Below are 20,075 nucleotides of genomic sequence, written 5' to 3' on the forward strand. Positions count from 1 at the left end.
ATGTCCTCTCATAGTTTTTCTACTTGTAAATTATGGATTAAAGTCTCCTTGAGAGGTAAACAGGTGATATACAGCCTTACTGACCATTGCGTAGTCGATAAGTTTTAAACCTTATAAAGCCAACCAACCCGTATATACACACACAGAGTTGATATAATAATATAAAGGACCTGGTTTCATCCACTGCACTGAAACAAAGGAGGAACAAGAAGGATATGATCCTGACATACAAAATACTCACTTCGCTGGATGGAGTGGAAAGGGACTGACTTGAGGTGTGAGAATTAGTATTATCATACTCAAGGGAAAGCTATAAATCCATAGGTGGTCGTGCAGCGCCTGGGATATGAGAGCAAATCAGATTTGATCCGACGAAGGGGAAGATAGCTCCAAATTCCACGGATCAAGAGTCCATCCTTGAAAAAAGTTGTTAGCACACTCGTCAGGTGAAAAATCATCGGATTTTGTCATGGAACGATCTGTTTGGTAATAAAGTTGTGGATGAGTGGAACAAACTCCCGAGTACAGTTATTGAGGCTAAACCCCTCAGGGAAGGTTCCTTGATGTTGGTGAGGGGCTCTTGATTTAGGGAATTGGATCTGTGCTCCAGTTCCCCGAATTAAGCCTGAATGCCTTCCACATCCCTCTCAGGCGCTGTATAATCCTACGGGTTTAGCGCTTCCCCCTGATTATAATAATAATATTGAGGCTAAAACGTTGTGTAGTTTTAAAAATAGGTTAGATAAATACATGAGTGGGTGTGGGTGGGTGTGAGTTGGACCTGACTACCTTGTGCTACTAGGTCAGTTTCCGTGTTCCTTCCTTAAGTGAATGTGATCTGACCTGACTAGGTCCAAGTCTCCTACCGGCTTAAGCCGGTAGGAGACTTGGACCTGCCTCGTATGGGCCAGAACGCCTGCTGCAGTGCTCCTTCTTTCATCTTTTCTTGGGGTACTTTAACAATTAAAGTCATTAACATTTATCTTTTATAAATTAGAAACTATCAGGTAAGAATATTTTAATTATTAAATGAAGGAATAAAGAGGATCATATGAGATGTGCCGGTTGTATGGCTGGAAGAGCCAGATATAATGCTGGGATAGCCAGATATAATGCTGGGAGAGCCAGATATAATGCTGGGAGAGCCAGATATAATGCTGGGAGAGCCAGATATAATGCTGGGAGAGCCAGATATAATGCTGGGAGAGCCAGATATAATGCTGGGAGAGCCAGATATAATGCTGGGAGAGCCAGATATAATGCTGGGAGAGCCAGATATAATGCTGGGAGAGCCAGATATAATGCTGGGAGAGCCAGATATAATGCTGGGAGAGCCAGATATAATGCTGGGAGAGCCAGATATAATGCTGGGAGAGCCAGATATAATGCTGGGAGAGCCAGATATAATGCTGGGAGAGCCAGATATAATGCTGGGAGAGCCAGATATAATGCTGGGAGAGCCAGATATAATGCTGGGATAGCCAGATATAATGCTGGGAGAGCCAGATATAATGCTGGGAGAGCCAGATATAATGCTGGGAGAGCCAGATATAATGCTGGGAGAGCCAGATATAATGCTGGGAGAGCCAGATATAATGCTGGGAGAGCCAGATATAATGCTGGGAGAGCCAGATATAATGCTGGGAGAGCCAGATATAATGCTGGGATAGCCAGATATAATGCTGGGAGAGCCAGATATAATGCTGGGAGAGCCAGATATAATGCTGGGATAGCCAGATATAATGCTGGGAGAGCCAGATAGCTGGGAGATCAAGAAAGACGGCTGAAAGAGCCAGAAAGACGGCTGGAAGAGCCAGAAAGAGGGCTGAAACAGAAAGATGGCTCGAAGAGCCAGAAAGAGGGTTGGGAGAGTCAGAGATCTGGGGTGCGGGGGGGGGGGAGATGCTGTCCAAGCCAGAAAACGGACTCTGAATGTACATGTAACGGCAGCAGTAACCACTGACTGTTAAACAGTTCTGCACTCTGGTCTGTGAGTGTACTCTTAGCTTCTTAGGGTTGATCCCTGTCAACTGGACGAGGATTATGACAGCGGTCCACCAATGTACATCACCATTCAAGAATATTTTAATCTTTAAACTACCGAATAAACTGTCACTGCACTGTACACTGAGAGATATAACCCTCTCTTGAGTATATACCTTTTCGTCAAGTGTACTTATGTATATGTAAGTTTGTGGACATTTTTTAAAAGACAGGTGCTTGGAGCAGTAAGCTCTAGCTCCTGATCCAGTTTGTTGTCCATCACTTGACTGGTGTAATCATTATTATTTTTATGGGTAATGTATGTTATGCATGCAATCCCTAGATATAATCTACTAACAAGATTCGTACAGAAACGCAACGTGACTGTACGTGTTTATTTGCTTCTACGCTACACCCTTCCACGGGATGGGGTACTCCCCTAATTGTACTCGCCTAATTGTGGTTGCAGGGGTCGATACTCAACTCCTGGCCCCGCCTCTTCACTGATCGCTACTAGGTCCTTTCTCTGCTTCCTGAGCTTTGTCATACCTCGTCTTAAAGCTATGTATGGTTCCTGCCTCCACTACATCACTTGCTAGGCTATTCCACTTCCTGACGACTCTGTGACTGAAGAAGTACTTCCTAACATCCCTGTGACTCGTCTGAGTCTTCAGCTTCCAATTGTGACCCCTTGTTTCTGTGTCCCCTCTCTGGAACATCCTGTCTCTGTCCACCTTGTCTATTCCACGCATTATTTTGTATGTTATCATGTCTCCCCTGACCCTCCTGTCATCCGGTGTCGTCAGTTCGATTTCCCTGAACCTTTCTTCGTAGAACATTCCCCTGAGCTCCGGAACTAGCCTTGTTGCAAACCTTTGTACTTTCTCCAATTTCTTGACGTGCTTGACCAGGTGTGGGTTTAAAACTGGTGCTGCATACTCCAGTATGGGCCTGACGTATACAGTGTACAGTGTCTTGAACGATTCCTTACTAAGGTATCGGAACGCTATTCTCAGGTTTGTCAGGCGCCCATATGCTGCAGCAGTTATCTGGCTGATGTGTGCCTCCGGAGACGTGTACGGTGTTATGGTCACTCCAAGATCTTTCTCCTTGAGTGAGGTTTGCAGCTTTTGTCCACCTAGCTTATACTCTGTCTGCGGTCTTCTTTGCCCTTCCCAATCTTCATGACTTTGCATTTTGCAGGGTTGAATTCGAGAAGCCAGTTTCTGGAGCACGTGTCCAGCCTGTCCAGGTCTCTCTGTAGTCCTGCCTGATCCTCATCCGATTTAATCCTTCTCATCAGCTTCACATCATCTGCAAATAGGGACACTTCAGAGTCTATCCCTTCCATCATGTCATTCACATATATCAAAAATAGCACTAGTCCTAGGACTGACCCCTGTGGGACCCCGCTCGTCACAGGCACCCACTGTGATACCTTATCACGTACCATGACTCGTTGCCTTGTGAGCCTTGATTGATGCCAGCGAGGTGCTCTTCATTCATGGGGAAGCGCTGAACCCGTAAGGGTTTAGCGCTTCCCCATGTTTATTTGCAAATAAACAAGCTTCTCTGTGTTTATTTGCGTAGACGCAAATAAACACGTGCAGTCACGTTGCTTTCCTGTACAAGTCTTGTTAGTAAGTTTATATTTAGGGCTTCCATGAATAACATACATTATTGTTTTTACAATGATACTGTTATATGCAGCCGAGCTGTGGTTCGTACGTCAGGCTGTGTGCGGCCAAAAGTAACAGCCTGGTTGATCAGGCCCTGATCCACAACGAGGCCTACCTGGAGTTTACCTGGAGAGAGTTCCGGGGGTCAACGCCCCCGCGGCCCGGTCTGTGACCAGGCCTCCTGGTGGATCAGAGCCTGATCAACCAGGCTGTTACTGCTGGCTGCACGCATACCAACGTACGAGCCACAGCCCGGCTGGTCAGGAACCGACTTTAGGTGCTTGTCCAGTGCCAGCTTGAAGACTGCCAGGGGTCTGTTGTTAATCCCCCTTATGTATGCTGGGAGGCAGTTGAACAGTCTCGGGCCCCTGACACTTATTGTATTGTCTCTTAATGTGCTAGTGACACCCCTGCTTTTCATTGGGGGGATGTTGCATCGTCTGCCAAGTCTTTTGCTTTCGTAGTGAGTGATTTTCGTGTGCAAGTTCGGTACTAGTCCCTCTAGGATTTTCCAGGTGTATATAATCATGTATCTCTCCCGCCTGCGTTCCAGGGAATACAGGTTCAGGAACCTCAAGCGCTCCCAGTAATTTAGGTGTTTTATCTCCGTTATGCGCGCCGTGAAGGTTCTCTGTACATTTTCTAGGTCAGCAATTTCACCTGCCTTGAAAGGTGCTGTTAGTGTGCAGCAATATTCCAGCCTAGATAGAACAAGTGACCTGACGAGTGTCATCATGGGCTTGGCATCCCTAGTTTTGAAGGTTCTCATTATCCATCCTGTCATTTTTCTAGCAGATGCGATTGATACAATGTTATGGTCCTTGATCACATGATCACTCCCAGGTCTTTGACATTGGTGTTTCGCTCTATTTTGTGGCCAGAATTTGTTTTGTACTCTGATGAAGATTTAATTTCCTCGTGTTTACCGTATCTGAGTAATTGAAATTTCTCATCGTTGAACTTCATATTGTTTTCTGCAACCCACTGAAAGATTTGGTTGATGTCCGCCTGGAGCTTTGCAGTGTCTGCAATGGAAGACACTGTCATGCAGATTCGGGTGTCATCTGCAAAGGAAGACACGGTGCTGTGGCTGACATCCTTGTCTGTGTCAGATATGAGGATGAGGAACAAGATGGGAGCGAGTACTGTGCCTTGTGGAACAGAGCTTTTCACCGTAGCTGCCTCGGACTTGACTCTGTTGACTACTACTCTCTGTGTTCTGTTAGTGAGGAAATTATAGATCCATCGACCAACTTTTCCTGTTATTCCTTTAGCACGCATTTTGTGTGCTATTACGCCATGGTCACATTTGTCGAAGGCTTTTGCAAAGTCTGTATATATTACATCTGCATTCTTTTTGTCTTCTGGTCTTATCCTGTCTGCCTGGTCACAGATCGGGCCGCGGGAATTTTGATCCCCGAAATCCTCTCCAGGTATACTCCAGGTATATTGTGTAGATTTAACCGAATGAACTCATAAAGTCAGCGTGATATATTTTCGTTTGGGGTCTTTATATTTGTACCACTTTCTTATCGTGTACACATATATACAGAATATTGAGAGGAATTGATAGTGTGGACTGAGACAAACTGAGAAACGGGAAACATGAACATGAGGACACAGCTGGAAGTTGAAAACACAGATAAGTCACTGGGATGTTAGGAAGTATTTCTTCAGTCTTAGTCAGGAAGTGGAACGACATGGATAATGAAATGGTTGAGTCAGGACCCATACATAGCTTTAATAAGAGGTACGATAAGCTCTCGAAGCCAGGAGTGAACTTAATAGTGACCGACAAAGAGGAGGGGGCAGTAGCTGAGACTCTACCCCAACAACTACGTATAGGTGAGTATACATAGTCATATAATCTCCATTTTCACATGTGTTCCAAGTGTTAACTCAGGCGTGAGCCTCCATTAAATAAGGGAAAGCGCCTCATTATAGCGTTTCAGGGCTGTACGCTTTTTTGCACAGTTTATTATTACAGGTTAATAGTTGTATCACATGATGTATAATACCGACAGATGTAAAAAAACAGACACTAGTGGCTCAAGTAGCAGCTCCCTTGTCTCAAAATTGAGGGACCTGGCTTCGATCTAAGGACGAGTGGAAAGATTGGGCATGTTTCCTTACACCTGTTTTTGCCCCTATTTTCACCTATAAATGATACCTTAAATAGGGCTGGACTATGAAGTAAGACGAGGAATGATAACAAAATCTTAACCTTCATCTGTTTCAGGTTCACAATATATATATATATAATGCGTCATATGGATTTAACCTTGCATGACCCAGTAAAGTTAATGTGGTTCATCTCCACTAGGGTGTCTTACCACCTACGTACCTATATTTACTGCTAGGTGAGCAAGGAAAGTGGGTGTCAAGACCTGAAAACCTACTTTCCCAGCTCCTCCTCAGTCTTTAAATCTAACAAAAAGTTAGATGCCTAGAGCAAGAACAAAATAATTTCTGCATCCTTCAGCAAGTAAATTTATTTAGGTACAGGTCCACATAAGTACAATTATCATACACAGTAGCATATAGTAAATTATCTAGGATAACCCCCCAATAAGTCAGTGACTTACGTTCATTGGGGTCCTTGACTTATTTCTATTGGGGTCCTTGACTTATTTCTATTGGGGGTCCTTGAATTATTTCCATTGGGATCCTTGAATTATTTCCATTGGGGTCCTTGACTTATTTCCATTGGGGTCCTTGCTTTGATGTTGAAGTGTTCTTGATTCAGAGAATTAGAGCTACCATCCCTTTCCTTGAATGAATCACATTGGCTCCCATTTCTCAGGCTCTCTATGACCCCTACGAATTTAGTGCTCCTCCATGAATATAATTATAATATAAGTGTTAGGTACGTTTTCTGTGTGAGTGTAGACGGCGTCATCTGGCGGCCAGAGAGGAAAGCGGGGCGGTGGAGGTCGGAGACGATGGTGCTCGTTTTATCGTAAAATTGTTGCTTCCAGGCGGCGATTCTGACCAAGATGCCTGTCAAGCGGTACAGGCGGGATCAGAGTGAGGTCAGCTGCTGCCTGAAGTATGTCATATTCGGCTTCAATGTGATATTTTGGGTGAGTACTTTGTCTGTGTTTACATCCCCCCCAAGTGACCTTTCTCCCGTCACCTGTCAAAAAAGTCATTCTGCTTAGATTTGTGGCTATCTCAGGTTAGACGAATGTTAACATAAAAGTGTAAGTGTAGACAGTGGAGGTTTATTCCGGGTTAACTAGCAGAGATGAGGAGGAAGTCAGTGAACTGGAAGTATGAACTGGGACAAAGAGACACTTCCCCCGTGTGACATCACTTCCTGGAACTGTAATATTGTTTAACTCCCGTTATGGGACATTTAACTACTGTTCTATCGTAATTACAGCAGTTCGTAATCACTGTAAGGATAATAGTGGTTTATCATGATTAAAAATCTTAAGGGCCATTTACCTCTACTACAAAGCCTTCGTTTCATTAGGCACTTCCTCGTTAGTTTTAATATCCTCTTCCTGAAGCGGGTTGCACATAGACTTTAAGCATGTACATCACTTCATTTTGGGACATTATTAACTTTTACCTTTCAGGATAGACATGATTAATACTGTGCTAATTTGTTTTCTCTGCATCCTTAATTATCGGTCCTAGAACTTAAAAATGTAAAAGGTCACTAAACCATGACTGGAACAATTCACTAGTAACCCACAATTTGAAGAAGAAACCCTTTTATTACATGGGCATACGCTTTTGAAAATTAGTGCCTTTAAAGTAATTATTATTTTTTTTAAATATTCTGTTAGGTACAAGTTAATGCAATTTATATATCTTTCATTTTAGTTGTAGTTTGTTGATGTGGAAGAAGTGTGTGGAGAGGGCTAAGTGGATGGCTACACTTCTTATGTTGTGGATTCAGAGTTGTGAGTGCTCGAGTATTCTGTAATGTATCTGGTCTATTTTTACCCTGCAGTACTCTATACAACTGACCAAAAATCTTCAACTTTACCAGTAACATGAAACTGGTTAAGTAACTTGGTGTTAACTGTTTGTCTACAGGTTTTTCCTTATCCTCTTTTATCTCTCTCTCTCCTGGAAATGTAACTCATCCAGCATTTTATCTGCAGTTCTTCTAGTCATCCTTCATGTATATCATACACCACCACAATCTCTTGGACCCAACACCTTATAGAGGAAAACCAGAGAAATTCCCCACTGAAGGCCAAAATTAACTCTAGCCTACATTTATGGTTGATGGAGGCACTTATCCTATGACACTTTTACATGTACAAGTGCACCTGCAGTGTTAAATATATGCCAGATCTCTGACATGCCAGTTTCAGAGCTGCTATGTATTGCTGCAATGAGTTTTTTTTTTTATTGCTGTGCTTGTGTAGTGGCACTTGATTACTGTAATAGCTCCTCATGTCACGACCTTTTAAAGCATAGGGATTCTGGACATGACAAATTAGTATAGGCATGCACTTGAAATAACCTGTTGCATATTTTACAGAGGAGCAAGGCAAAGTGATCTTTAGCTGTACAGGTCAGCCATCACTAATCCAGCATCATTGGGACATCTGCACAATATTTGAGTCAGTATAATGATGATGAAATTTGAGTCAGTATAATGATGAAATTTGAAATTATGCTAGCCGAAATTAGTGCCGGATTATTGATGGAACTGGATAACTGATTGCCGGATTACTGATGGCTGACCTATATAAGCAGGGCTCTCCTGTATATCTAAAATTTATACATTCTTTAGCATTGTCAGTTTCACACTTATTCATGTATTTTTCACTGCCAGCATCACTGATATTCTTGAGTGCTGTAGTCAGTATCTAGAGATGAGATGGGGGTGACAAAAATATCTAAAATCATTTGATAAACACAATAAGGCATATGTCATTCCCAGAAAACAATTGTAGGAGGTGGGGAAGGGAAGGAGTTGTTCCTCTCCAAATATTTGACCTGTTAACCAAACATAGGCAAGGGGGTACAAAAGAACGTCATGGTGCTGACTCCTGTACTAAAGTTTTTGCATGTAGCTATGCATCCACACTTAAATGTACTATGAATGCTTTTCCAAGTGCTACACAAGAGAAAATGCACATTTCCAATATTATTTAGACAATTGCAGTATGTAGTGTCTTTTTGTAAAGAGGACTTATTGTACAGTATATACACATACTGTATATACACGTGTATACTGCATATTTATTTATTATTTATGTGAATGCCTAAACATCCATGTGGGTTATTCATAGCAGGAAGTAGTGGAGGCTTGATCCCCTGTTTATTGCGAGACTAAGCACTTCTTACTTGTACTCTTCTAGTAGTCTCTTATTTGCTACTTTCTGATAAGTAATCATATGTAGCATGTCTGTTTCTGTTGGTCCTAGAATCATAACATTTTGTATTAAATTTACTGCATTTTTTTAGTATAGAGTACTGTATATAGTTTTTGAGGCTAAATTTAGGCCCTCTAGTCAATGGACACTGTTGAATACATCCATTATGGCAATGCCTTGCATGTGAATCTCTTGAAAACAAAAAAAAAAAAAAAAAAAAAAGTAGTTTTTGAACTTCACGTACAGTATAGTGGAACCTCTGTACTCAAACAGCTCTGTACTCGAACAATTTGATATTCAAACGCTTTGTTCGGTAAACAAATTGCTTGGCACTTGACTAAGCAAACACAACCTGCCAGAACTTCGCTGTAAACTATTTCATGTTTCTTCACGTTTTATGATTTTTTTTTATATTTGTATAAAAAAGTCACCATGGGGCCTAAGAGGGTTAGTGATAACAGACAACCAAAAAGAAAGTTGGTTTGGAAAAATTTGTTCTGTACTTGAACAGATCGGCACTCGAACAGCCTTCTGGAACCAATTAACTTTGAGTGTCAAGGTTCCACTGTACAGTACCCCAGGTCTTTGATTTTAATAATTTTATAGTACAGTGGTACCTCGGGATACGAACAGCTCAAAACGCGAACAATTATGTAAGTGTATTTATGTAAGTGCTTTTGTAAGTGTATTTTTGTGGATCTGAAATGGATTAATCTAATTTACATTATTCCTTATGGGAACAAATTCGTTCGGTATCAGCACTCGAGCAGCCTTCTGGAATGAATTGAGTTCGTATCCTGAGGTACCACTGTACAGTGGACCCCCGCTTAACGATCACCTCCCAATGCGACCAATTATGCAAGTGTATTTATGTAAGTGCGTTTGTACGTGTATGTTTGGGGGGCTGAAATGGACTAATCTACTTCACAATATTCCTTATGGGAAAAAACTCGGTCAGTACTGGCACCTGAATATACTTCTGGAATGAAAAAATATCGTTAACCGGGGGTCCACTGTACTTTATATCTGATTACTTTCTACAGACTAATGACCTTATTCTATAGACATTTCCTCTATGCTAAAGATGTTGTCTTTATTTTTTATACTAATAGGTTTTCATTATGATCCTGAGGATTTAATGTGCAATTTTGACTCCTGTAGCATTATATTTTCAAGGACTAATGGTTTAAGTCTGGTAAGAAAAAGTTTGGGTGTTAGTGATGCTTGTTTATTTTTTATCTTGAGTGAGTGCATTTGCACTTGGAAACATTAAATAATTTATGCTACAAATACAAATGTATACCTTTTGCATATCCTTGTGTAAGTATACACAGATAACCCACACATAGGAGAGAGGTGCTTACAACGACCTTTCGGTCCACCTTGGCCCATTTACAAAATCACACTTTATAAATGTGTGACTTTTTAAATGGTCCAAGTTGGACCAAAATGTTGTTGTAAGCTCCTCTCTCCTATGTGTGGGTTATTTGTGTATTGTTCCAGTCATGGTATTGTGCCTTTTTGCTCTCATTTAAGTATAATACTGTCATCAATATCAATAGTGTAATGTGTAGTGGGTTTGCTAAAGTGTCAGTATCGGTGTTATCAGCCAATTTTGATGGTAAATATTTGTATTGGTCTAAAACTGAGTATCGCTATTGGTGGGTACTGGCTAATTTTTTGGGCATCTCTGAGTATCGGCTATTTTTGATGGTATTGGTTTCAGCCTAAAATTGAGGATTGGTATTTGGTGTTACCCGATCCCTAGTAATATGTATAATGAACTTAGTCCCTCTTGAGGTACCTGTGTGATAAGACAAATGTGTAACTAGACAGCTTTCCAGTAGTAGCTATCATTTACTTCCTGTTAAGAAGCCATGTTATTACTGGAAAATAAAAGCTCTCATAGCTCAGGGTTGCACATACAGCTTAAAACAGACAACTGGGTGTTATCCTAGCTGGGGGCTAGAGTTAGTTTCCTAACACATGCTATCCTTGTTCATTTTTATGTGACTGATATTGAGGGCTTTTCTACCCTGCCAGCCTGACCTTTGGCCAGGCTTCCTTGTACTTGTTCAACCAGGGAGCTTCTGTGACAAGAATGATAATCTTACTCTAAATCCATATTGACTTAGTCATAACAATAAGATAACGTGAGATCATAGTGCTACTAGTCTCATTTTTTTTTTCCTTCCTTTGTGAAGAGAGGGAGGGCTACATCAGAATTTTGTCTGAATCTAGGCTTCAAAGCACATTTGTTTACATTTGTTTACAGGAATTTAATCCAGGTGCTGCTTACACAGGTAGTGTCTAATGTTGTCTAGTAGCCATGGATCACATCCTGGGGAAAAGGATCAAAAGGACCCCCAATAGAAACATGTCACAATGTTTGGACCTCTTAGGTTATCCTGAGTTACAAACCCTCTATTAATTTGAATAAAACCATCTTCAACCAGGGAAATACAGACTGAAGAAAACACTCAAGGAATACTACACTGAAAACCATGCAATTGCAACACCCAAATGGTCTTCCATTATTGGTTACAATATGTGCAGTACTATATATACAGTATAGTATTTCCACAAGAAAGGTATGAGCACATGACAGTGAAATCTTTATGGAACATTGTGCATTTTCTATACATTTTAGGCTGAGGTTTCCATTACAGGTGGTATGGGTGTGGCTCTTTCACCCCTTTATCTTAACTTCTAGTCAGGCATATGTACTATTTTTATCTAATCCTTGGTGAATATACAAAAGACTTGAACTTTATGTTGTAGAAAAGACTTTAATTTGCCATTGTACATTATTTCCTGAAAGGTTTTATTAAAGTTTTATATTTCTTTTCATTCTCCCTATTCTTTGACTTTTGGAAACAGTTCTGAAATATTCAATTGACTTAAGATCTTTAAACACAAAAAAAGTATAATTTATTGTTACACAAAAAACAAACAAGCCCCATGTAAGGTTGGAAGATGGGCTAGTGATCTGATAGGGATCGGGTTTATTGTAACAGTAAGCAGCTTATATTTATGAAATTTTAATTTGCATACATTACAAACTTTCTCTTGTGCCATTTTCATCCCCTTATTGCTTTCAAAATAAAGAAAACTAGGGAAGTTATTAATATCATCTTTATTTTTTCAGTTGATGGGACTCAGCATCTTGGCAATTGGGGTGTGGGCATGGACAGAGAAAGACACATTTAATAACCTTAGTCGTCTCACTAACATTGCTCTTGATCCAGCCTTTGTTCTCATTGTCACTGGTGAGTTTGTTTGCTTATCTTCCATGTTTTGAGCTAAATGTGCTCAGAATTTATTTCTGTCTTAAGTGCTCATATACTATGTATATGTTATACCTGCATGTAGCATAATTACCCATTTGTAGTTAATGTGTATACATGTTTGTACCCATGTACTGTAATTATCTATTTGTAGCTATGGTAGAAGAGCTATACTCATGGTGTCCTGTCTTTAATATGTTCTTCATATATTTTTTTTTAAATTTTTGATGGTTGTAGCTCTTATTACCTCTTTTGGCTTATTCTGTTCTTCTACCACTCTACAGAATGTGTAACAGAAAATTTTGCAGTATCCCTTTTGCTCCATTTTTCTTAATTTATATGTGGCCTTTTGTTATCTCTTGAAGATACCAAAAAACCTCTCAATTCCTTCATATCCTCCTATAACCATACATGTTTAGGTATCATATCTCCTCTTTCCCTCCAATCAGCTAGTGTGAGCTTGTTAGATGGAAACACCACATAACCACTGCATATTCCAGTTTTGACCTAATATATGTTGTAAACAGCTTTTCAGCATCCATCCATATGTTAGAATGCTATTTTATAGTTAGCCAGTGTAGTAGTATGTGAATTTCTCAATTTGAGCTATATGATCTGGTGAAAATTTCTTTTATTAATATCAATTCTAGATCTCCTCCTCTTGTATAATACTCTCAAAAGTTGATCACAATCTATATTTTGTGGCCTGATTTTGCTTTTTCTCACTTCCTTTGTCATTTATAAATATTAAATTCCATCATCCATCTGTCATTCCAGTTGCTCAGTTTATCCAACTCATCTTATAAAGATTAAATAATTTTTATTGTATATTTTGCATAGGAAATTGCATCGTCTACAAACAAATTCATATAACTTTGTATTTCTTCAAGTTATTTATGTAACTTAAGAACATGGGGGCAAGTATACATCCTTGTGGCATCTCACAGGTAACAGTTTCCCAAGAGGACATGTCACCTCTTATCATTATATGCAGTTTTCTGTCTCATCCATTTTAACGATTTGCCATTTACTTGTCCCATGTCTGGAAGCTTCCAGATTAGTTTGTTGTGGGGAAAGTGAGTAAAAGCCTTCTTAAGATCTTAGATAAATACACCCTGCTTGTCCATTTTTGTTGTGAACAACTTCTGTGACTGTCATAATACTGTAGCTTAATTGATTTTTTATGACTTTTCAATATTTTTACAACTGTCAGCAAAACAAACTTAGTTTAAAGGATTTTCCCATGTCACCTTTCTTAAATTGTGGTACAGTGTATGCTATCTTCCATTTGTCTGCAAAATTACCCCCACACTTTTTTTAGTCATTCTTATAATCTCTTCTGGTCCTCTTGCTTTTTTTTTTTTTTTTGTTATCAACATCCAGTAATAATTTATTTACTGCTCCTTTAGTTACACTATCATCTGATTTAATTATTTTTTATTTTCTGTCTGCTACAAACAAAATATCTCTTGTAGACAAAGTGGAACATTCAGTTAGTACTTCTCATATTTCCACCTTCATTTCAGTTAGTGGAACCCCAAATATCGGCTGTAATCCATTCCAGATGGTCGGCCTAAATTCGAAAAGGCGTAAACTCGAAGCAATATTTCCCATAAGAATTAATGTAATACAATTAACCCTTTGACTGTTTCAGGCCCCTCTCTGAAACTGTCATTCTATGTCGCTCAATTTTTGAAAAAAAAAAAAATTATTTTTTCTTATGAAATGATAGAGAATCTTTTCCCGATGGTAATGACACCAAAAGTTCGAAATTTGGTCGAAAACTCGTGGAATTATGCTCCCGCGAAGTTGGCGGTCTCGGCGACATATGCGTATCGGCGATTTCGCTGACTTTGAGCCCTATTTTCAGCCAATTCCATTATTCCAGTTGACCAAACTCATAGCTATTTCTTTAGAACTCCATTTTATCTATCAGCTGAGTACAAGAAACCTCCCATTTACTAATTTGGACTACCCAATATGGTGGTCAGAAATTGGCAATTTGGCCAATTTCACGCAAAATAAAAAAGATGCCAATTTCAAAATAGGGTCCAGAATAAACAAGGTAGACATTCGTGGCACTAAAATAACATATGCTCTGTTCATTAGTCACATCTCTAGGCCCCTCTTATATTATTATTGCTTTCTATTTTGATTTTTTATTCATACAAAAAAATACAAAATTTACTGTTATGCAGACGACTGCATTATTGTAAAAATGGTATAAATAATATCAGTGCACTAGTGAAAGAATATTAGACTCCCCAGTTGACGTGTATTGGTCGTGTGGTGTGATTTATTTACTCTTGAACATTGGTAAAAATCGAACATTTCCGCTACTTTGAGCTCAGTTTCAAGGTCGTTTTCATCGTAAAAGTAATGAAAATCATCTCTATTTCTGTAATATGTTTTCCATTTTATCACCTAAGACCATGAAAACGCGAATACAACGATAAATACTATACGAAAATACACCTCAAATTCGGCGTTTTATTCCAAAAAAACGATCAGTTTTTTTTTCTCATTACGCAATGTGTGCTGCAGGATTTTTTTTATGTGGTGCACACTGACCACACAGACCCATTCTCTCACATGTGGGCCTACCAGCTTTCTCCCACTTGATTTGAAGCCGCTAGAATTATTGAGTATATATACGTCAGAAACATTGGCTCGTAAGACGTATTTATACGTCGAAAACAGTCAAAGGGTTAATCCATTCCAGACACCCAAAAATATTAACAAAAAATGCATTTTTTAAAGATTAATTATAGTTTTACATACACAAAACAATGAGAACTAAATAAAATAAATAAATGAACATTTAAATCACTATTACATACCTTTATTGAAGACTCTTGTTGGCTTATGGAAGACAGGGAGGAGGAGGAGAGAAGGAGGACTGATTATTGTTTGGAAGGGGAATCCCCCTCCATAAGGACTTCAGGTATCAAAGCCCTCTCTGGGGTTACTTCCCTGCCTGCCTGCTACACTCCCTGCCTGCATGCTACACTCCCTGCCTTCCTTCCACACTGCCTGTTTCCCTGCTACACTCCCTGCTTGCCTGCTACACTCCCTGCCTGCCTGCTACACTCCCTGCCTCCCTTCCACACTCCCTGTTTCCCTGCTGCACTCCCTGCCTGCTACACTCCCTGCCTCTTTTTCACACTCCCTGTTTCCCTGCTACACTCCCTGCCTCCCTTCCATACTCCCTGTTTCCTTGCAACACTCCCTGCATGCCTGCTACACTCCCTACATGCCTGCTACACTCCCTGCCTCCCTTCCACACTCCCTGCCTCCCTTCTACACTCCCTGCCTCCCTTCTACATTCCCTGCCTCCCTTCTACATACCCTGCCTCCCTTCCACACTCCCTGTTTCCCTGCTATACTCCATGCATGTCTGCTACACTCCCTGCCTCCTTGCTACACTCCCTCCCTCCCATGCTACACTCCCTCCCTCCCATGCTACACTCCCTCCCTCCCATGCTACACTCCCTGCCTGCCTGCTACACTCCCTGCCTCTCTCCACATCTTCCATTGTTTGTGATCTCTCTTTCATTAACATGTTTACCCCTTTCGCTACATCAGGATAGAAGTGATTGTTGATTTGTTTTTGCCATACATCTTGGCAAGCTGGAGCACACGCACACTACTCGTATTTTTCTACAATTTTCTTAAATTCTATTGTGTTTCTTACTGTCTTTACCAAAGGAACTTTACTAGGAACTTTCTTTGGGCCCATGGTGGCTTATTTCACAGTTGCACTTAATAAACAACTACAAAAACCAATGGATTTTAAGGAAATGTTTGGATGAATGCATGGAGTATATGCTCATTCACCGAGACACAAGGAGACTGACTCACCTATGCGCGACGTCCTGGTGGGAGGCAGGCTGACGCGTATAATACAGCCAAAATACAGAGCAAAATTTTCACCCAAAAATCAGCCTTACTCTTTCCTATTTTCACTATTAATTTCCTTCTTTTACATACCCTTCCAAACCCACCCACCAACTTCTGCACCTTCTCTTCAGAATCTCCCAAGAGTAAGGTGTCATCAGCAAAAAGCAACTATGACGACTCCCACTTTGTTAGATTATTTTCTTTAACCCTTTGAGGGTCGACAGGCCCTCTCCGAAACTCGTTCTCAGGGTCGGCCAAATTTAAAAAAAAAAAAAAATTATTTTCTCTTAAGAAAAGATAGAGAATCTTTTCCCGATCATAAAGACACCAAAAGTTTGAAATTTGATAGAAAACTTACGGAATTATGCTCTCGCAAAGTTAGCGGTCTCGGCGATGTTTACGCATCGGCGATTTTGCCCACTTTGAGCCTCATTTTCGGCCAATTTCACTGTACTAGTCGACAAAAAACATGATTATTTCACTAGAACTCCATTTTGTCTATCGAATGGGTGCAAGAAACCACCCATTTATGAAATTCAACTATCCAGTACAGTGGTCAGAGTTTAGCAATTTTGCCAATTTCACACAAATTTCAAAAGATGCCAATTTCCGAATAGGGTCCAGAATAAACAAGAAAGACATTCCTGGCACTAAAATGACATTTCCTCTAGTCATTAGTCACGTCTCAAGGTCCCTCTTATATTCTTTTGCTTTCCACTTTGAATTTTTATTCTCACAAAAAATATAAGATTTACTGTTATGCAGACTACTGCATTAGTGTAAAAAATGGTATAAATATTATTGGTGCACTTGTGAAAGAATATTAGACTCACCAGTTGACGTGTACTGCACGCTTGGCACGATTTGTTTACTTTTGAAGTTTGGTAAAAATCGAACATTTCTGCTACTTTGAGCTCAATTTCAAGGCACCTTTCATTGTAAAACCAGTCAAAATCATCTCAATTTCTGTAATATGTCTTCCATTCTATAAAATGAGACCAAGAAAACTAGAATACAACAATAAATACCATACGAAAATACACTGCAAAGTCGCTGATTTATTCCAAAAAAATGGTCAAAGTTTTTTTTTTCTCATTATGCACTGTGTGCTGCAAGATTTTTTTTAGACTGTGCACACTGACCACACAGACCCATTCTTTCATATGAAGGCCTACCAGCTTTCTCCCACTAGAATTGAGGCTGCTAGAATTTATGCGTACTAGTACGTCAAAAACCCCTACGCGTAAGACGTACTAGTACGACCAAAACCCTCAAAGGGTTAAGTCCCACACCTCTTGCCAACACCCGAGCATTCACTTCCATCAGTAAATATATTAAACAACCATGGTGACATCACGCATCCATGTCTAAGGCCTACTTTTACTGGGAAATAATCTCCCTCTCTCCTACATACTCTGATCTGAGCCTCAATATCCTCGTAAAAGCTCTTAACAGCTTTCAGTAACCTACCACCTATTCCATACATTTGCAACATCTGCCACATTACTTCTCTACCCACCCTGTCATATGTCTTTTCCAGGTCCATAAATTCAACAACAACCTCTTTACCCTTATCTGAATACTATTCACCTGTATGCTTCTCTGTAAATACCCTTATCTAAATACTATTCACCTGTATGCTTCTCTGTAAACACTTGGTCTACATCCCTCTACCTTTCCTAAAGCTTCCTTGTTCAACTGTGATCCTGCTTTCCGTCTTACTATTAATTCTTTCAGTAATAACTCTACCATACACTCTACCAGGTATACTCAACAGGCTTATTTCCCTATAATATTTACACACTTTTGTCCCCTTTTCCTTTATACAAAGGAACTGTACATGCTTTCTGCCAATCCCTAGGTATTTTCCCCTCTTCCATACATTTATTAAATAAAAAACCAAACCATTTCAAAACTATATCCCCACCTGCTTTTAATATTTCTGTCTTTATCCCATCACTCCCATCAGCTTTACCCCCTTTCATTCTATCCACTGGCTCACCCACCTTCCCCACACTCATAACTGGCTGTTCTTCACTCCTACAACATGTTATACCTCTTTGTCCAATACACAAAATCACAGCTTCCCTATCATCGTCAACATTTAGCAGTTCCTCAAAATATTCCCTTCATCTTCCCAGTACTTCCAACTCTCTATCTAATAACTCTCCTCTTCTATTTGTTCATTTGTTCATCTTATTAATTTCACTCCAAAACTTTTTTCTTTCTCAGCAAAATTTGTTAATAGCATCTCGCCTACTTCTTCATTTGCTCTCCTTTTACATTCCTTCATCACTCCCTTAACCTTTCTCTTTTTTTTTCCATATGCTCCTCCTTACTTGTATCACTTTTACTTGGTAAAAATCTCTAAGCTGCTAACTTTTTTACTTAATACTCTCACTACCTCATTCCAATAATCGCTCTTATTCCCTCCTGCACCCACTTTTCTGTAACTACACATTTCTGCTGAGCACTTTAACACTACATTCTTAAATCTTCCCCATACCTCTTCACCTCATTTCCTATATTCTCACTAGCCCCTCTTTCTTCCAATAGTTGTTTCAATCTTACCCTAACTGCCTCCTCTAGTTTATAAACCCTTATCTCTCTCTTACCTACTGATGCAGTTCTCCATGTAGCTCATCTACCTTTTACTCACTGTAGCTACAAGTAAACAGTGATCTGATATATCTGTGGCCCCTCTGTAAACATGCCCATCCTGCAGTCTACCCATCAGTCTTTTATCTACCAATATATAGTCCAGCAAACTACTGTACATTATGCCCTGTATCATACCTTTATACTTATCCTTTTTTTTTTTTCTTAAAATATGTATTACCTATTATCAAACCCTTTTGTATACAAGTTCAGTCAAAAACCTCCCATTATCATTTACACCTGGTACCTCAAGCTTACCTACCACACCCTCTATAACAGTTTCTCCCACTTCAGCATTCATGTTCCCTCCCACAATTACTGTCTCACTTGGTTTAAAATCCCCTAAATACTCTCTTAGCATTTCCCAAAATGGCACTCAACCCAAAAGTAGTGTGTTGGAGAGTGAAAATGCCAAGTCTCTCATATTAGACAGTCTCTCAATTACAGTATCTTGAACTGTATGGTTTCTCATCAGTATCTAGTAATCCAGTCTCCTTATTTCAGTTGTTGTTATGGCAGAGAGTATGGTTTGCCTATAATTCTTGCTTCCTTCTGAAAAGCAGGACTCCCGTGGATTTGTTTACTGGGATTCGTTATGGAGTCTCGTACAGCACACAGCCAAATGAAAACCACGATGGAATGCTTGTATTTTGTGACTTTTTCTTGCTTTTGGAGACTCACTACTTTTCTTAAGTGGCAATAAGCAATGATTGTGCTTGCCTCCCTAGTCCACAAGTGGCAGTGAATCTGCTTGCCTCCCTAGTCCACAAGTAGCAATGAATGTGCTGGCCTCCCTAGTCCACAAGTAGCAATGAATCTACTGTCTTCCCTAGTCCACAAGTAGCAATGAATTTGCTTGCCTCCCTAGTCCACAAGTATCAGTGAATCTGCTTGCCTCCCTAGTTCACAAGTATCAGTGAATCTGCTTGCCTCCCTAGCCCACAAGTAGTAGTAAATCTGCTGGCCTCCCTAGTCCACAGGTAGCAGTGAATCTGCTGGCCTCCCTAGTCCACAAGTAGCAGTGAATCTGCTGGCCTCCCTAGTCCACAAGTAGCAGTGAATCTGCTGGCCTCCCTAGTCCACAAGTAGCAGTGAATCTGCTGGCCTCCCTAGTCCACAAGTAGCAGTGAATCTGCTGGCCTCCCTAGTCCACAAGTAGCAGTGAATCTGCTGGGCTCCCTAGTCCACAAGTAGCAGTGAATCTGCTGGCCTCCCTAGTCCAC

General features: G+C 40.2%; 1 protein-coding gene across 7 annotated transcripts in view; it reads left to right on the forward strand.

The window, feature by feature from the left end:
• Positions 1–20,075, forward strand: part of Tsp26A (Tetraspanin 26A) — a 257,157-nt gene that overhangs the window by 172,712 nt on the left and 64,370 nt on the right. For 2 of the 7 annotated variants that reach the window (XM_070101677.1, XM_070101676.1), the window contains 2 exons: positions 6,641–6,745; positions 12,156–12,276. In XM_070101677.1, coding sequence (XP_069957778.1) covers positions 6,659–6,745; positions 12,156–12,276 — 208 coding nt within the window. In that variant the 5' untranslated portion in view covers positions 6,641–6,658. Of the gene's footprint in view, positions 1–6,536; positions 6,746–12,155; positions 12,277–20,075 lie in introns of those variants that run through there. The other 5 variants (XM_070101678.1, XM_070101681.1, XR_011394181.1 and 2 more) reach the window with 3 other exon arrangements.

The sequence above is a fragment of the Cherax quadricarinatus genome, chromosome 78, assembly GCF_038502225.1.
Source record: "Cherax quadricarinatus isolate ZL_2023a chromosome 78, ASM3850222v1, whole genome shotgun sequence".
Lineage (NCBI taxonomy): Eukaryota > Metazoa > Arthropoda > Malacostraca > Decapoda > Parastacidae > Cherax > Cherax quadricarinatus.